The 17,371-nt window shown below is 63.7% G+C and overlaps 3 protein-coding genes across 5 annotated transcripts in view; 1 reads left to right on the forward strand and 2 right to left on the reverse strand.

Moving 5' to 3' along the window:
• The window catches only part of CASKIN1 (CASK interacting protein 1), a 33,767-nt gene extending 33,110 nt beyond the window's left edge, over positions 1 to 657 (reverse strand). Inside the window, exon 1 of one of the 2 annotated variants that reach the window (XM_049791457.1) lies at positions 426 to 657. In XM_049791457.1, coding sequence (XP_049647414.1) covers positions 426 to 519 — 94 coding nt within the window. In that variant the 5' untranslated portion in view covers positions 520 to 657. The remainder of the gene's footprint in view (positions 1 to 425) is intronic. The other variant, XM_049791458.1, reaches the window with a different exon arrangement.
• A 2,658-nt stretch (positions 658 to 3,315) lies between these two features.
• LOC126034233 (hexosaminidase D-like) lies at positions 3,316 to 11,497 on the reverse strand. Its single transcript, XM_049791685.1, has 15 exons — positions 11,108 to 11,497; positions 7,350 to 7,580; positions 7,045 to 7,141; positions 6,648 to 6,885; positions 6,387 to 6,496; positions 5,990 to 6,077; positions 5,739 to 5,903; positions 5,457 to 5,640; positions 5,171 to 5,242; positions 4,849 to 5,053; positions 4,669 to 4,751; positions 4,355 to 4,433; positions 4,008 to 4,109; positions 3,776 to 3,865; positions 3,316 to 3,650 (listed from the first exon to the last, which is right to left on the reverse strand). Exons 3-15 carry the CDS (start codon positions 7,137 to 7,139, stop codon positions 3,467 to 3,469), a joined length of 1,695 nt encoding a protein of 564 aa, XP_049647642.1. The 5' UTR covers positions 7,140 to 7,141; positions 7,350 to 7,580; positions 11,108 to 11,497; the 3' UTR covers positions 3,316 to 3,466.
• A 365-nt stretch (positions 11,498 to 11,862) lies between these two features.
• On the forward strand, positions 11,863 to 17,318 carry MLST8 (MTOR associated protein, LST8 homolog). Of its 2 annotated transcripts, XM_049791120.1 has the most exons (8): positions 11,863 to 12,205; positions 12,342 to 12,393; positions 12,484 to 12,646; positions 12,750 to 12,825; positions 14,944 to 15,096; positions 15,291 to 15,415; positions 15,832 to 15,995; positions 16,552 to 17,318. In XM_049791120.1, the coding sequence occupies exons 1-8, from the start codon at positions 12,077 to 12,079 to the stop codon at positions 16,668 to 16,670; spliced, it is 981 nt and encodes a 326-aa protein (XP_049647077.1). In that variant the 5' UTR covers positions 11,863 to 12,076; the 3' UTR covers positions 16,671 to 17,318. The 2 variants fall into 2 exon arrangements, with proteins under 2 accessions (XP_049647077.1, XP_049647076.1); XM_049791119.1 differs by having other exon boundaries at positions 12,342 to 12,646.
• The last annotated feature ends 53 nt before the right edge of the window (positions 17,319 to 17,371 follow it).

The following is a 17,371-nucleotide window of genomic DNA, read 5'->3' on the forward strand; positions in this document are numbered from 1 at the left end:
CCGTACCGGGGGTTGCACCGGGACCGGCGGGGCGATGCTGTGCAGCGCCGAGCACCCGCGCAGCGCCCCGGGGATGCTCCGCCGCCACTCCGCTTCCCCCCCCCCCTCCCCTCCGCCCCCCACCAGACGGCCCCCCTCCCCGGGGCAACGCCGGGGGTCCCCGGCACGTCCACGGCCCCCACCCGCCCGCGCCGCGCCGCACCGGGGAAGGGCCGGGGATGCTCCGGGGCCGGGCAGGGCGAAGGGCGGCATCCCGGCCGGGCCCCGGGAGCAGCGGGCGGGATGCGGGCCCCCGAGCCGCCGCGATGCCGGGGTGTCCGGGGGGGGGTGTGTGTGTGCCCCCCCCCCCCCCCCCCCCAACACCTCTCCCCGGCTCCACCACCGGCGCCCCCGGCCCGGCCGGGCCCCGCCGCCGCGGCACTCACTGGCTTTGCCGGGTTTGGGCCTCTGCAGCAGCTTCTGCACGGCCGCGACGTCCTCCGCCTTCACCGCCTGCACCAGCTCCTGGTCCTTGCCCATGGCTCCGCGGCGCCGGGGCTGCCGGCTGCGGGCTCACGGCCCGAGCATCCTCCGCGGCGCGGCGCGGCGAGGGGCGGCTCGGCTCGGCTCGGCGCGGGCCCCCCCCCCCCCCGCCCAGCCCGCTCCGGAGGCGGGGGCGGCAGCGGCGGCGGCGGCGGCGGCGGCGGGCGCCCGGGGCGGGGCGGGGCGCGGCGGGGCGGGGGGGCCGTACCGGGAGCGCGGGGGGCAGCGGGGAAGGGAGGGGGAGGGGGAGGAGGAGGAGGCGGGGGCCGCCCCGGTGCTTGCGGGCGGGGCACGGGGATCCCCCCTCTCCGGTGAGGGGGAAGGTGCCGAGGCCCGGGGGGACGCCCCGGCGGGAGCCGCCGCCGTCGCTGCCGAGCAGCCGTGGCGTGTAATGAGCTGGCGGGGCTCAGCAGCGCCGGCAGCGGGGAGCGAGGCTGGTCGGGGCATCTTCTTCCTCGGGGTAGGACCCCCCCCGGGGTGGCCGTGTCCTCCCTCGCCCCCCCCCCCCCCACCCCGGGGGGGGAGAGGAGCCGGGGCTGGGGGCTGCAACCAGGGGCTGGCCGGCCCAGCAGACCCCCACCCGGGGCACCCCGTGGTCCCCAGCCCCGGTCCCGGGTGCCCTTCGCCGGTCCGTGTCCCGCCACCCTGCCTGGCCGTTGCAGTCGCCGACCGTCAGCCTGTGGTGGCCGATAATGGGAACCAGGCTGGAGCAGCTTTTCAATTTCTTTCAATAAAGCCCTTATTACTGCCTAATTTTCCACTTTTGTAGACACAATGGCCGGTGACATTCGTCCCCTTCCACTTTTTTATGGCTTAAATGACTGAGACATTAAAGGTGTAGAGGGTGCCTGGCTGGGTTGAGGATGCTGATGAACCAGATGGGAAATGGGGCCAGCGATGGACGAGGCATTAATGTGCTAATGGTGCCCAGTCAGTGCGGAGCACGGCCATCACCGGCACAAAATCACGCCCAAATTTCTGCTCTCCCACCCAAGTTAATGTCTAAAAGCCTTGTGGAGGTCCCAGCTCCGGCAAACCAACGTTGGGGCACATTGGTCCAGAAGGCTGGTACCCAGCTGGCCACTACAGCGCTGGTCACTGCAGGGCAGCGAGGCGGGCGGCTGCACGGGGAGAGGCGGCTGCAGTGCACCAGTGGGTGCAGTGCACTGGTGGGTGCAGAGCACCGGTGGGTGCAGAACACTGGGACAGGCGGCTGCAGCCCCAGGTGAGTGCCTGTGGCAGAGGGAAAGATGAAGGAAACCAAGCAAACTGTAGCCAAACACGAACCAAGCTCCTCCCTGATGCCCCCTGCCCACCTTGTGCTGGCCCATGCCTCCTGAGCTGGAGCCCAAGGACGCCTTCCGCAGCCCCCAACTCCCTCTGCAGCCCCCAGCTTCAGGCTGACCCCCCCTCAGGGATGGCGGGGTCCGTCTCCTCTCCCCACCCCCACTTTCCAATCCAGGACATTTGGGTTGGCGGCGCAAAACGCCGTCTAATCTGCCCTCTAATCCCACAGCCTGGCGGTGTGCGGCTGCATGGGGGGCCTGAGCCGCTGCGGGTCTCCCTGGGCTGGGGGCTGGGGCTCCGCACGCGCCCGGGGGGCCCAGGCATGTCGGGGGGCTTCCCTCACATCTGCCACCACTTGATAACAAATGAAGCTCCTCAACAAAGGTCCCTTTGTGCCCCACAGCTCTCTCCTGCCAGGCTCCTGCACCCAGCACCAGCACCCAGGAACCCAGCACAGACACAGGATGGGGCAGCCCCCACCCCAATGGCCTCACCAGGATCTTTGTGACCGAGCCAGGACACAGGGCGGCCGGGCTGTGTGGGGCTGAGTGGGGCGTACGGCTGCCGTCCCTCCTCCCCTGGCTGAGCCAGGCTTTTGCAGAAGGAGCTCCAGACCGCCTCGCATTTCTGCGGCTCCCTCCGGGCCCTTGCCAAGTCGGGTTGGTCTTTGCAGAGCAGAAAAATGAGCAGTGAAATGTCCGTGTTGCTGCCCTGCACAGGCAGAGCCGAAACCGGCGCCCTGAACGGGCAGAGCTGCGGGCATGGGGGTGGGGGGGGGGTTGGTTTGACCTCCCCCCGCCGCAGGGACGGGCACCGCAGAGGAGCAGGCACATGGAAATCCTCAACTTGCAGGAGCCGGAGGCACCACTGGTAGCAGGAGGGCTCGCCCCACGGAGGGGTCCCCCCCGCATCCCCCTGCCGTGGCCGCCTTTCTGACGGCCGCAGGCGAGGAGCGCGGCGGAGGCCCCTGCCTGGGTGCGGGAGGCAGGATGGGCCTCCCGGGCGCTGGATTAACGGAGAGGAAGGAAGAGATGAAAGCAGAGTTTGGAGGCTCAGGAAGCCAGCACCACGCTCGCCCCCCACTCCCAGCCATCAGGGGCTCACGTTGGCGGACACCGCTGAAAGCGGACATGAGGTTGGGGAGCGGGTGCTGGTGGGAGCCTGGCAGGGTCCCCACACGTCCCCCTGTGCGCTGCCCCATCCCGGGTGCCAGCCCTCGCCCGCTGGCATGCAGGACCCAGCACCCGCGCCGAGCTGGACCCCGTCCTGCAGGGAGGGCACGGCCGCCCTCGAGGCACACGGGTGTCCCCGTGGGGCATCGGCTGCCCTCTCCCTGCCCTCCGTCACGGCTCTGCCCTGCGGCTGCCAAACGCTCCAGCTCCAGTGGAGAAGGAGCAAGGGGCCCAGGAGCTGTCGCAGGACAGACCCCAGCCCTAGTTCCCCCTCACCTGCAAGGGGGGGGGGTGTAGAGCCGCGGCCCCCTCCAGCACCCAGCAGCATCTACGAAAATACTTTATTGTGGAAGTGGGATGTGCAGGAGCTCTGTACAGTACAAACCAACGGCAGCAATGCAGTCACCAGCAGACAGACATGCGACGGCGGCACCCGAAGCCCACCCTAGGGGGGCAGAGGGAGCTGGGGGCGGGGGCCGCGGCCCCTACGTCGCCTTGGGCCTGGCGTTGAGGCGGATGATGGCTCGGTAGTCGCGCACCAGGTCCCGCAGCTGGTCCAGGTAGGGGTTGATGTTCTCCTCCATCCACTCCTCCACCGTGTCAGGGAAGTAGACCCTCTCCAAGTGGGCGCGAAGGTCACGGACAAAGCTCTCCCAGTCCTCGTGGAGCCTGGCAGGGGCAGAGCAGGGGGTCCAGCTCCCTCCTGCGAGGGACCCCAGAGCTGAGCCTGGGACCCCTCCCAGACCCCCGCAGGCACCCAGGGGGGGATGTTCTTGGCCCCCAGCACCACGTACTTCAGCACCTTGCTGCCAAAGCTCTCCATGTTGCGGGGGTTGCCGAACTGGCGCTTCCGGTGATAGGGGCTGAACCAGCCCTTGATGGCGCTGGGGAGGCACGAGGGGAGTGGGGGGTGCGGGGGGCACCCAGGGACAGGGAGCTGCACGCTGGGCAGGTCCCCTCCCATGCAAAAAAACCTCCTGTGCTCTGGCCCCGTGGCCAGAGGCGGCTGACCCCGCTGCCCGTTACCTCTCCTCCTCCAGGGCCTTAAGGATGCTCTCCTTCAGGTGGCCATTAACCTGCTCGACCATGTGGTAGATCTCTGCGCCGGGGAACGCTCCCCTGCCCTCGCTGGGGAGAGGGAAGAGGAGGTGAGACCCCAACACGGGGGGTGCACTTGCCACACTGGGGCTCCAGGCTGCGTGAACCCCAGCACCTTGCGTGGCTGGAGGGCATCTACCCTCGCCCCAGGGGGGTCTAGGACTGGGGCATTTGTGCAACCAACTCCCCGCTCCCCTCCAGTGCATCCCTTCTGGACGGAACCGGGGCAGCAGCGCTGCGGCCACCCCCTACCACAGCCAGGCTGTGCCACACACCACGTGCTCTGCTCCAGCTGCATGCTCTGGAAGCCCAGCGTGTCCAGGACCTTCCTCTTCGTCTCTTCCGTGAAGCCCCCTGGGGAGGACGAGGAGAGGGGCAGAAGGGCCCAGGCCACCCCATCGTCAGCCACTCGGGGCAAAAACTGGGGGAGCTGAAGCTCTCCTTCCCCTGCCTCCCACCTCCCTCCCAGCATCACTCCCTGCCTGCAGGATGGGGTCTCTCAGGCAGCGGCTGCCTGCGGGTCAGGGAGATGGGGGACGAGCCCGGCCGCGACGGCTGGTCCCGTGCTGGCAGCAGGGCGATGGCTCACCGTTCACCAGGGTCTGCAGGCAGACGGCCAGGGAGGGGATGCCGACGGGCAGCAGCTCGCAGAGCACCGAGTAGTGATCGTACCTGCGGAGGGGGGGGCAGCCATTCCATTGCCTCCTGCGCTGCCACCGGCGGGGCTGTGCGAGGCACCGGGGAGGGTGGGGGTCCCGCCACCCCTCACCTCTGCCAGCCAGTGAGGACGATGCCCTGGAAGCGCAGCGGGGCCAGTTGTGGCAGGGCCCGCATCACCTTCAGCCAGCTCAGGTGGTTTTTGAGGTGGTAGCTCAGGGGGGGCCAGGTCTGCGCCGGTCCCGTGGTGCCCTTGAAGGCGCTGGCGAACCACACCGCCTCGAAGCCGCTCTCTGCGTACTTGGCGAGGAACGGCCCTGCAGCGGACAGGCGTGAACCACCAGTGCCACTGTCCCCAGGAGGCTGGGGGGGCGGTCTTGGAAGGGGGTTGTTCCCCCCCTGCCAGCCCTGGGGAGCCTGGCATGCCGCCTTACCGATCTGCTCAGCCTCAAAGTCGGGTGCGTAGAACCACACCATGGGTGAGACATGCTTTGCTATCCCGGACTCTGTTGGGGGAGCAGGGATGGGGACATGGGCGCCGGTGCCAGCGGCAGGAGGATGCCTGGGGGTCCTCATGCTCCCCCGAGACCCATGTCCCCACAGGGCCGGGCATGGGCTCCTGCTGGGCACCGGGCATGATGCCTGCCAGGGCGGCCATGCGGATGGGCACTGCTGAGACCCCCAACTCGGGTGCCACTGCTGCCGCCCCCATCCTCTCACCCTGCAGGGCTCCCACGCTGATCTTCCTCAGCATGTCGTCCCACATGAGAACCCGCAGCCCCCAGTACTGCGTGGTGATGAAGCCCAGCACCTCCTTGATGTGCTTCAGGTACATGGTCCCCGTGTCCCCCTTGTTGCGGCTCATCCAGTTCTTGGAGTCCATGCCCTCCCCGAGATGGAAGACCTGGATTTGGGGGGAGCGAAGGGGAAGGCTCAGCACCCCTGGGAACACGCCTGGTGCCCGAGGTGAAGGCTGGGGTCCCCGCACGGCCCATTGCCCACCTCGTCCGCGCCGATGTGGATCCAGGTGGAGCGCCTGTGCTTCTCGATCACCTGCGACAAGATGCTCTTGAGCAGGGCCAGGGTGTCGGGGACGTGGGGGTTGAAGCTGTTGGGGAAGCGCTCGACCTCCCGCAGGTGCTGGTACTTCTCGTGCTTGAGGATGAACTGCGCGGGAAGAGGTGTCAGGAGGGGTTTCCAGGGGGAACCCCCCCCATTCTGTGGGATGAGAAGTGGGACCAGGACCCCCTTACCTCCACGTGCCCAAAGGTCTGCACCAGGGGAACCACCTCCAGCTTGTGGAGCTCTGCCAGCTGCTGGATCCGCTCGATGTCATCCTCACTGGGAGGGCAGGGACAGGCTCAGCAGGGGATGCCGGAGCAGAGGGCAGAACGTGAGGGCATTCCCTCCTCTTCCTCCGGCACCTGCCCAAGTGGCCCCAGCTGCCCCACGCCTGTGTGGACTTTACTATGGGGACACAAATATTGACCCGGCGGGGCAGGAAACTGGTCTGCCAGAGGCACAGCCTGGCACTCCGATCGTGGTTATCGTGGGCACAGGTCCAGACGGGTCACACCCAGCCTCCGGCACACCGGGACCTGCTGGGGCTGCACCGAGCCAGCAGCCCCCCAGCACACAGCCCCAGCTCACCTGTAAGCGTATGGGGACTTGAGGATTTCCAGCTCCCCCTTGAAGGGGAACATGTCCTCGTACTCGATGAGGATGCCGTTGGCTCCCAGCTGGGACAGGAGGGGGAACACCTGCAGAGCGGGCAGGGCAGGCTCAGCCGGCGGGGACGGCACAGTCCCCCAGGGGATGGCAGGGACAGCCGGCAGGTCGAGCCTTGCTCTGTTTCTGCCCCCTCGGCGCATCCCTCCCCGGCACCTTCTCCCTGTCCCTGGGCATCCTCACCTGCTCCAGGTAGGAGACCCTGGGCGCAGCTCCCTTGAGGTCCAGGTGGACCATCCTCATCTCGGTGGCGCTGACATCCCTGGGGACCTGCTGCCCAGGCTCTTGCCTCGGGGCCGTTATCTTTGCCACGGAGAGCTCCAGAGCCTGGCTCTGGGGGCCGGTGTCGTGGCCGGTATCACCCACGTCCCCCCAGAAGCCACTGTCCTTGCTGACGTGCTTGTGCAGCTCCAGGGTAAAGCTGCAGGCAGCGGAGCAGGGCTGGGGGTGCCGCGGGGCACGGGGGCACCGGCTGCCCCCCCAGCACCAGACCCCTGCACGGGCACGACCCAGGGGCTCCCCGCAGACCCCAACCCCGTGGGGGCCCCCACCCAGGCCTGGGGTCCCATTGTCACCTCACCTGTCGCGGAAGAGGAACTTGATGCCGGCCAAGGCCACGAGGAGCAGCACGACGAGGCGCAGCAGGTTGAGCCTGTGGCTCCGCTGGAAGGCCATCTCTGTGGGGCACGCACAGGGGTCCGGCTGTGTGGCAGCACCCCCCGAGGGACCCAGAGCGCTGGCGACCCCGTGCAACCCCACATAATGTGCCCTGCTCCCCTGACCAGGGCAGCTCGAGACCCATAGAAAGGGGACATGGGGGAGATCCCTCCCGCCACCCTGTTCCCCACTGGGGACACGCACAGCGGTACCCCGTGTCCCTCCTACCTCATGTGCCCAAGCCCAGGGGCTAGTGGCCAGACCTGCCTTTGCCTCTGCCTGCAAGGGCGCAGCCTCCTCGGGCTCCGCCAGCGCAGGAGCAAACAAGGCGGTGGCTGCAGGGGCAGGTCCCTGCCGGGGGCTCCCCTCGAGCCGCTGGGTCACCTCCAAGACAAGGGCTGTGTCACTGTGCAGCTGGGTGAGGTGGCATCACGGGGCCAGGCATGGGAGGCAATGCCCCTGCGGACAGAGGAGAGGTGACTGGGGACCACCCGGGCACATGCTGGCAATTGGCAATGCTGCCCTTGGGGATGGGCACCGGCACGGCCACAGGCACCGCTGGGGTGAGGGCAACAGCTCGGACCCCCCAGCACCTGCAGGGATGGGCACACGCTTGCTATGCGCAGCCCGCAGCATCTGCCCCGGGGAGGGGAGTCCCACCCGGCACCGCGGAGGGGAAGGGGCACGAGCTGCTTCGACCGACAGAAAACAACCAGGGCAGGAGCGCAGTGGGGTCCGGCTGCCTGGGGTCTGAGCCTGGCGAGAAGACCTGCCGCTTTCCCCGCAGAGGGGAAGAGGGACGAGAGCAGGATTGCTGGTGCTGGTGCTGCCGCTGCTGGGGGCTGTGAGACGCCGCACTGCGCCGTGCGGGGGGAGGCTGGTCTGGTTAAACCGATGTTTGATCCCTCACGGGACATGTAGGACAGGCCACGCGGGGTGCAGGGAAGAGCTCGTGTCAAAGAGTTGTCACAATTAAGATTAATAAAATTCATTTGAAGTCTTCTTTTCCTAAACCAATTTTGAGAACTCCCGAGATGGGGATCTACCAATTTAGATGAAAGTGAGCCCAAGCCAAAGGCAGTCTCTGTGGAGCAGGAGGCAGCAGGTGCCCCTTCCCCAGCCCCCCCCACGGACACAGCTCAAGGGATTGTGGAGAGATTTCTACCAGCTGGCACATCACCAGCCCCAACACCAAGACCCACAGCAGCGTTCCATGCAGCCAGCACCGCAGCTGCAGCAGGAGATGCTCAGCCAGGCCAGACCCCGGCGAGCGCAGCACTGGGGGCATCGCCGTGACCGGGGGCACCGCTCCCACGAGCCCCAGGGAGCCACCCACCTCTGCAGCCCCAACATAACCCCCTGGGGAAAGCACCACGGCGGGGGGGAACACCAAGCACACTCTGCGTCCCCCGCTCCTGCAGCCCCCTCGGGGCTCCTCCTCGCCCGCAGCACTGCTCCCGGGTGACAAGGGACCCGCAGTGGTGCCTGCTCCCACCCCAGGAGCCCAGAGCTACCCTGCTTCGGGTGGCACATCTCCCACGGTGCCCACAGCACAACAGGCAGGAGGCAGCACGAATCCTCTTGGAAGCCGTACACGAGAAGCGCTAGCACCATTTCTGCCCTTTTTTCTCCTTTTTTACCAACCCGAGCGCGTGTGGCAAGGCAGGGATGAGGTAGCGTATCAACACCCTCAGCCGCTGTCAGGACCTGGGCAGCTGCCACCAGCCCTTTCAGTGAGATGCCACCTAAATGCGCCAAAGTTCGGGGTTAAATTCAGCGTTGCCTCATTTGGGAACTGGAAAGCAGATTTTGGTGGCTGCTGGTGCACAAGCGGCTCAGCTGATCGTGAGGGTTTTGTTTGTGTTGCCAGAGCACCAGGGGAAGAGCCGTGATGAGCCACCCTGTGCCTCTGGCTCTGAATTAGCCCTTTTTCTAGACACAGCCCTAATCGCTCCTGACACGCTCCTCCCGCACGCTGCCATGGGGCGCAGGGGCGATGCGGCGGCCAGGACCCCGGCACGTCCTGCAGAGCCAGCGCAGGACGTGCTGTCCCCAGAGCATAAAGTCCTATCAAGGCCACGTCGTGGGGCCGGGCAGCACTGTGCGGGAGGGAGCCGGAGCATCCCTGCTCCATCCCCATCGCCCGGCACCCACGGGTACCCAGTCCCCTGGTGCTCACGCACAGGAGGCAGAGCGGGACCGTGCTTTTGGGGCAAGTCATGCCCACACTGTCCCCCGTGCTCGTGTCTCTGCGTGGACAAGATGCCTCATCCTCAGCACTCCACCTCCTGTGCTGTGGGGGTCAAACGCAGCACCCGCTCCCTGCCCTGCCCGTCCCTCCTGCATTTCCATCCTGCCCAGCCCTGGATGCTCCTGGCAGCTCCAGCACAGCCCAGCAGGGATGTGCCAGGCTGGGAGAGCTGCCGGCCCAGGGCTCACCTCTGCCGGGTGGGTGGGAAGACAGGGGGGGCTCCATGACCCCCCCGGGCATGGGGCAGGCAAGCTCGGGGAGCCCAGCACCCAGAAAGGCCATAAATATGCAAAGTGCTAATCACGCTGTCATGGGAACACAGCGCCTGATCGGAAGAGGGATAAATATTTAGACAGACGCTGTCAGCTCGCCAAGATTTGGCGGTTTTAATATATGTCATCTTATTTAAATAGAGAACAGGTTTCCTGGAGTTGAGCCTCCCCGGCATGGCCCAGGCAAGGGCAGGTGGGCTGGGTGCACGCCGGTGGTGGGGTGCAGCGGCAAGGGGTGACGGGGGGCAGCCAGGACTCTGTGCCCCTGTGCCAACGGGAGATCCCTTTGCAGCGAGGGCTCAGCTGATTGATGCCGCCCCTCTAACCCGGCATCTTGCCGCTAGCACCCGCTATATTTATTAACGTGACATCTTCCTCTGCCAGCCCTTCAGGGATGGCGCTGGCATGGTCCCTGGGAGGCTCGGAAGAGCCCACGGCTCCTTGCAACCGGCCAGCCTGGCTCAACGCTCTCAGCAGCCATGGGGTGAGGAGGGGGCCGGACTCTCCCCCCCCACCACCTCCGCACAGCTCACGTGGGTTTTGCTCCCAGCTCCCTGAAACACGCCCAGCTCCCCGCTTACCTTCCTGAGCCTGGAGGAGAGGAGAATGGAAGCAAACCCAAACCTGACCCTGGAGAGAGCGGGGCTGTGGGGAGGACGGAGCCGAGTGCCCCCCAGGGTGGCAGGTGCCACTGTAGCCCGCGGGCCCGTAGCGAGGGTTTTGGGTGCTGCTGCAGGGTTTGGATGCAACCCGGCTGCCCACCGCCCCGCTCCGGTGTTCCCCAGCCGTTGCCATGCCAAACCCTCGCTCCTGTCGGTGCGCACGACAGCGCGGCCGTGGGAAGAGTGACGCTGCTCCGTGCACACTCATGTGCGCTCTTACACGCACGTGTGCACGCTCACACGCTTCCAGAGCCTTCCTCGGTCAGCCCGGCCGAGGCCATCCAGGTCCCTCGCACCCAGCCTGGGTCCCGTCCCCCCCCCGGCGTGAGCTGCCCCTCGCCAGAGGCCACGGCACTGCAGCCCCGGGGGCTCCTGCGTGGGGAGACTGAGGACCACCCCCCCTCCGTGGGGCTACAGCCCCCACGGCAGCAGGAGGGGGCTGTTCCCCTGGGGAGAAACGGCCCCAGTCCCCCCCCCGCGGGTCGCTGGGGCACACACACGGGGCAGCCCCTGGACGGGGGGTTGGGGGGGCCCTTCCACACCCCCACCCAGCCCACCCCCACCACCCGCACCCCTGGGGCACCCCACGTCCCCCTACGCCCCCAGGTACCCTTTGGGCATCCCCGCATCCCTCCAGGCTCCGCTGGGCATCTCTGCCGCACCGGTCCCCACTGCGGCACCGGGCATCCCTCCATCCCCCCGGGAATCATCATCCCCGCGGCACCGGGCATCCCGGCCACGCCTGCATCCCCGATCCCCACCCCTGCGGCCCCGAGCATCCCCGGCTCCCCCGGCCCTTACCGGCAGGTACGGGGGCCGCCGCGGGCACCGCCGGGAGCGGGCGCAAGCGCGGGCACGGACCGCAGCCGCCGCCGTTCTTAAAGGGCCCGGTCGGCTCCGGTGCCACGGCGGCTGCGGGACCGAAGCCGAGGGACAAGCGAGGAGGGGACGCTCCGGCTCCCGCTACCCACCGTGTTACAGGGCGGGGACCGTGCCCCACTCCCCGGGGCGATACCGGCACGGCGGCGAACACCGGAACACCGCGGACCCGCCGCTCGCCCGCTCTGCTCCGGGGCTGTCGCGGGCCCAAAGGGTGATTCTCGGCCCCGGGACCGCACCGTGGATGCCCCGGCGGGCCCAGCCAGCCGTGCCCGGCGTGTGGCCGGTGTGTCCCCGGTGTCCCCGGTGTTCCCGGTGTTCCCGGTGTTCCCGGTGCCCGCCCCCGCCCCGCGGTGCTCGGCGCTGCACAGCCGCCCCTCAGCGCAGCGCCCCCTGGCGGCGGCGCTGGGAACGAGCTCCCTCTCCTCTCCCCCGCGTCCCCCCACGACGTGCCCCGTGGTCTCACCCCACCCCCCTCCGCTCCCCGCACGTTAGTATCTCCCGCCGCCGCGGCTCTTGCGCATGCGCCTTCTTCCCCTCAGTCCCCTCCGGAGGACGCCCGAGGCTGCGCGCTAAGGCGGAGGGCAGCGCGCATGCGCAGAGAGCGGCCCGTGGCTGCCTGGCGCATGCGCAGAACCAGTCGTGTCCCGTTTCCCCCCCCCCCCCCCCCCCTTGCGCCGGGCGGGATCCGCGCCGGCACCGGTTGCCGGTACCGGGAGAGAGCGCGGGGGGGGGGGGGGGGGGGAGAATTGGGGCGGGCTCCGAGCTCCCCCGCGCCGCAGCACGAGCCGGGGCGGGCAGGGGCGGAGGGGGGGGGGGGTTGGGAAGCGCAGGCGCGGACCCACGCGTGGGCCGGGTCCGGGTCCCTGAGCGGGCGCCGGTGGCGGAACCATGAACGCCGCTCAGGGCACGGTGGGCAGCGACCCCGTTATTTTGGCCACGGCCGGCTACGACCACACGGTGCGGTTCTGGCAGGCCCACAGCGGCATCTGCACCCGCACCGTCCAGCACCAGGACTCCGTATCCTTCAGGGCCGGGGCCGCCCCCGGCGACCCCCGGACACCGATCGCTCGGTGTCGCGCCCCGCGTTTGGGAGCGCTCGGTCTCACCGCTCGGGTCCAGGCTTCTTCTTACCGACCTTAACGGGAGCCTGCAGCAGGTGAACGCCCTGGAGATCACGCCGGACCGCAGCATGATCGCTGCCGCAGGTGAGCCCACCCGATCCCCCCCCCCGCCGCCGCCGCCCCGGGCACGGGTCGGGGGAACGTCGGTCATCCCCTGCCCGGTCGTTGTTGCAGGCTACCAGCACATCCGCATGTACGACCTCAACTCCAACAACCCCAACCCCGTCATTAACTACGACGGCGTCAGCAAGAACATCACCTCCGTGGGCTTCCACGAGGACGGGCGGTGGATGTACACGGGCGGGGAGGACTGCATGGCCAGGATTTGGGACCTGAGGTGGGCAGAGGCGGCGGTGTCCCCCCCTTCCCTGCCTCTGGCAGCGCCCCAGAGAGAGATTGCACGCTCTTAAACACTCTGCTTCCTCACTGTTCCGTTGCAGGTCTCGTAACCTCCAGTGCCAGCGGATTTTCCAGGTGAACGCTCCTATTAATTGTGTCTGCCTGCACCCCAACCAGGTGAGCACTGGCCTCTCCGTGATTTCCCAGCTCGTGCTTTGCCATGGCTCCTCCGGGTAAACCTGAGGGGCTGCGGAGTTTTATACTGGCGGACGCGGCAAATATCTGGGGGCTGGCTGGGGAGGGCGGCCTTCCTGGTGGCACAAGTTCTTGGTGGCATTGCTGAATAAGCAGCAGCTGGCTTCCCGCATCCAGGCTGCCCATCCGCCTGGTCCCTTGCTGAGCTGCTGGCGCCGGGAGCTTTGGGTCAGCGGGAGAACAGAGCCCACGCAACACGGGAGCCGGCATGACAGATGCACAGTCCCTCCATCTGCTCCAGGAAAGCCAACGCTGCTTTGTGCGATGGAGCAGACCTCCCTGAACAGCGGTGCTGGGGGAGAGCGGGTACCACAGGCTCACGTTGTGCCTGCAGCAGGTGTCCATGCCGCAGCCTGGGGGCTTTGTTCGCTGAGCTCATTTGCCAGCCAGCACAGTTGTGCTAATTACCTGGTGGCTGTTGCAAAGGGACAGCATAGCGGCTGTACTGGGCCTCTCATCCCGCAGGAGGAAATACTCCTTTGGGGCCGTCTCTATCCCAAGAACATAACCAAGGGGATGTGGTGGAATGTGATGGGAGTGGAACTGGTGGCATGGGGTGGGCTGGGAATCTTGAGAGTGGCACCGCTGCCAAGAAAAAGCATCTCTGGGCCTGTGGCCCCCATTACCTTCAGGACCTTGGTCACATTTGTTGGAGATTCACCATTGGTTCAGAAGCTGTTGATAAAACAGAGGGATGGCTGGGGCTCGAGAAATGAAGCTAAAAGGGAGTGCGGTGCATTAGAGGGGACGGCGGTGAAAATCAATACATATCATTGCAGTGTTAATAACCCGTCTGGTCCATTTTATATTCACAGTGCTGCAGGGTTTGTTTGCAGACATGGCAGCGCAAACCTTTTTTAAAAGCTGAGTAGTAGAAATGTTTCTTTGCATTTGATTTTGCAAAGGTTTAATTTTGCAAGCCTGGAATTTCGGACCAGATTCAAGATCAGTTATTTGGAACACACTGATTGCTGATGCACCTATAGTGCCGGTGCAGTGAGAATGCATCATGTTAAAACAAATATTATTGTTGTACATAGATCTTACATGTCAAATAATCACTACCCAATGTGCTGCTGCGCTGCAGGAGAAGTGTCAGTTTGTGAGCAGAAGGCAGTTAATTAGTCCAAAGGTGGCAGTATTTATTCAGATAGCTTCATCGCTCTGCAATTCCCTGCTGCAGTGATGCTGATCTAGTTATCCGAGAGAGATTTCTCATGGCCTGGGTAAAGCCGTGACAGCTTTAGCAATTGCACTTAACACCTGCTAAGAGGGGGCTAAGGATTGAGGCGTCCAGAAGATGCTTCTGCACTGTGCAGTCAGCTAAATATATCGAGCAATGATTGTCTTCCTCAGAAAAAAGCCTTTGCTCACAGGTACAAGATTAGCTGCGCCTGATGACCTGATCTCCTCTAGGGATTCTGCTAAAATTATGGACAGCGCAAGACTGTCGATAAAAGCCCTGGTTTTAGTGGAGAGCCGCCAGCATTGTCTTCTGGTCTGAGCATGGGATCGGAGCCAGAACTCCTGCCCTTCAGCTGGCTCTTGTCCTTCCCCTGAGAAGGGGGGAGAGAGAGAAAAAAAAACCATTTAGGCTTGTGTTTTTCAGGTATCTGTACACTCTTGAGTGCTTCAGTTGTTCACTGGCCAACTTGCATCTTAATGCCCGCTTCTCAGATGTGCTGAAAATCATTTGGCTTCTGTGGATGTTGTTTGGAGCTGTAGCCGTGCAACAGCTCTGGAAATCAGGCAGCCACTGTCTGCTCTGGGGTTTATAAAATTAGCAAACACTTCTGTAAAGGTAAACAGCCTTTTTGCAGAGTGTAACATGAGATGAGTACTGTGCTTGCTCTCAGCACACAGGGGCAGTCAACAGGCCCCTGGAGCTCTGAAACAGCCCTGTGCTGGGGAATAATTAGGCAGAACAGGACCCTGATGCTTAAATCCAGAGCAAGGTGCCATGTGGTGCTACACGGGCATGGGCTGGGCATCAGCTTGCGGGGCTCTTCTCAGAGAGACAAGGCTGCTGTTTTCTTGCAGGCAGAGCTAATTGTGGGTGATCAGAGTGGTGCCATTCACATCTGGGACCTGAAGACTGACCACAACGAGCAGCTGATTCCAGAGCCCGAAGTTTCTGTGAATTCGGTTCACATTGACCCTGATGCCAGTTACATGGCGGCCGTTAACAGCTCGGTGAGCTCTGACAGCCTCGAACGTGGGATGGGATTTACGGTGCTCCGGCAGCTGCTGGGCTGTGCCTCCCGTGGGCAGAGGCAGCCAGTCTGCACATACCGACTTTGCTGTGCTGTGGTTGGGTGTGGAAAGTCCAAGCTGCTTTTAGGTGGGTGACCACCAGCCCGGCCACAGATTCCCCTGTCTCACCACAGGGAAATTGCTACGTGTGGAACCTGACGGGTGGCATTGGAGAGGAGGTGACCCAGCTGATCCCCAAGACCAAGATCCCTGCACACAACCGCTATGCCCTCCAGTGCAAGTTCAGCCCTGACTCCACGTGAGTGCATGCCAGCCCCTCGCCTATCTGCGATGGGAACAGATGATCCTTTCTGGGCAGGCAGAGGCCAGCTGTGCCTCCAGCTGTTGGCTGATGCTGGCTCCACACTGCCCTGCAGGTCCCCCAGGGAGGAGCGGGACCGGAGGCACGGGACATGCCGGCACTGGCATCCCAGCCTCGTGCTCTCAGCCAGCTTTGCAGCTGTGAGCCGTTCTTACAGCTGGGATTGAATTGCTGATCTCCAGGAGCAGTGGCGGACTTGGTGTCCTCCTTCACCAAGTCTGTTTGGCTTGAATCTCATAAAGCAGATGAACGCAGGTCTCCAGTTCATTACTGTTCCAGACCCACATTAATGAGAGGCCCTTAGGCGCGCAGTGTGACTGATAAGGTTGCCCTTGCATGTCTCTTCCTTGCAGGCTCTTAGCTACATGTTCTGCAGATCAGACGTGTAAGATCTGGAGGACTTCAAACTTCTCTCTGATGACAGAGCTGAGCATTAAGAGCAATAACCCAGGAGAAACGTCTCGGGGCTGGATGTGGGACTGCGCATTCTCTGGGGACTCCCAGTACATCGTCACAGGTGAGGCACTGCTGCACTCCTGTCCCTGCCTTTGGCCCACCACTTGATTTGGACTATGCCAGGCCTCCAGCAGCAGGGCCGTGCACTAGCACAAGACTTACCAGTTTCTCTAGCTGGGATATTGCCAAACCCTTGTGCACCAGTGTATGTGAGGTGAGAGCACCCAGCCTCACACCCACAATGCAGTCTAAGTCCCTTAAGCATTTTGCCTGTGCTGCAGTAGGGCATCTGTTTAAACTGGAGAGATGATCTTCATGTGTGCAGTTTGTTTCACCTGGTAGCAATGCTGCTTGCAGTACGCAGCATGATAGTCCTTTCAAAATATACATGTAATTTCCACAGTAACTTCTCTCCAAAGTAATTAAAACCCCACGTACTACAGGAACGCGCTAAGCTTCTTGCTCTGCACAGCTCTCTTACCTGTCATGAACAGCTCTAACAACTGTGTTGAATGAAGCAAGAGGAAAGTCTTCCTTATAATAATAATAATAAAGAAAAAAAAAAGTTTAAAGTGTAATGCAATATATCCCACTCCTCTTTTCACTTTCCGTTTCAGCCTCCTCTGACAACCTGGCCAGACTTTGGTGTGTGGAGACAGGAGAGATCAAGAGGGAATACAGCGGCCACCAGAAAGCAGTAGTCTGTCTTGCTTTCAATGACAGTGTGTTGGGATAATGGTCATGTGTGGGAAGGAAAGGACCTCTGCTTGTTTTCCCTTGTCTTACAGTGGCAAGCACCCTCCCTGGAGCCCGAGACACACACTTGTAACCATCCCCTCCTCTGACGGAGAGGACTCGGTCTCTTGCAGAAGCAACTGCATCTGCTTGGAGTGAGACCAGGCTTCAGCTCCGAGCAGATCATCACTGAAACGTGTGTGGCCTCTAAGGGAGGCCGCATGGACAAAAGGGAATGGGAGGGGGAGCCACGGTCCCACAGAGGGAAGCTGGGTACAGTTCAGCTGGAGGAATCCTTGTGGCGTCAGCTGCTGACAGCTTTGTGATGTTCTTGTACCCCAGAGTGGAAAAAAAAAAATAAAAATCAGCCTTTCTAAATGATGGAAGAGGCTGAGCAAAGACAGGAAAGGCAGCTGTTTTCTTGTTTTGCAATCCCTTTATTCAAAGTGTATTTCACAGACCTGCTTGGAGAGCTGCACTCTTATAAAGCCAACCACCCCCCAAATATTTAATAACCTTGTGTTGAACAGGGCATGTAGCCATAAAACACTAGCTATTCCATGTGGTTCCTCTAGGCCCGGATCTCCTAATACCTACGTACAAGACGCAGCCCTGGAATACAGCTGCAAATAAAATGTCTGTACTGACAGTGCTGAGCAGAGTCCTGTTATTTTTTCTAAACTCTCCTGAACTGCAGCATGA

Source organism: Accipiter gentilis, chromosome 33, assembly GCF_929443795.1.
Source record: "Accipiter gentilis chromosome 33, bAccGen1.1, whole genome shotgun sequence".
Taxonomy (NCBI): Eukaryota; Metazoa; Chordata; class Aves; order Accipitriformes; family Accipitridae; genus Astur; species Astur gentilis.

Bases quoted from the DNA above. Each gene is read 5' to 3' on its own strand.
- LOC126034233 (XM_049791685.1), bottom strand. From the start codon at position 7,139: ATGGCCTTCCAGCGGAGCCACAGGCTCAACCTGCTGCGCCTCGTCGTG. The intron at 6,497-6,647 runs GTGAGGATGCCC...CCCGCTCTGCAG, and splicing joins GGGTCTCCTACCTGGAGCAG to GTGTTCCCCCTCCTGTCCCA. The intron at 5,904-5,989 runs GTAAGGGGGTCC...CTTCCCGCGCAG, and splicing joins AGACCTTTGGGCACGTGGAG to TTCATCCTCAAGCACGAGAA.
- MLST8 (XM_049791119.1), top strand. From the start codon at position 12,077: ATGAACGCCGCTCAGGGCACGGTGGGCAGCGACCCCGTTATTTTGGCC. The intron at 15,097-15,290 runs GTGAGCTCTGAC...GTCTCACCACAG, and splicing joins TGGCGGCCGTTAACAGCTCG to GGAAATTGCTACGTGTGGAA. The intron at 15,996-16,551 runs GTGAGGCACTGC...TTTCCGTTTCAG, and splicing joins CTCCCAGTACATCGTCACAG to CCTCCTCTGACAACCTGGCC.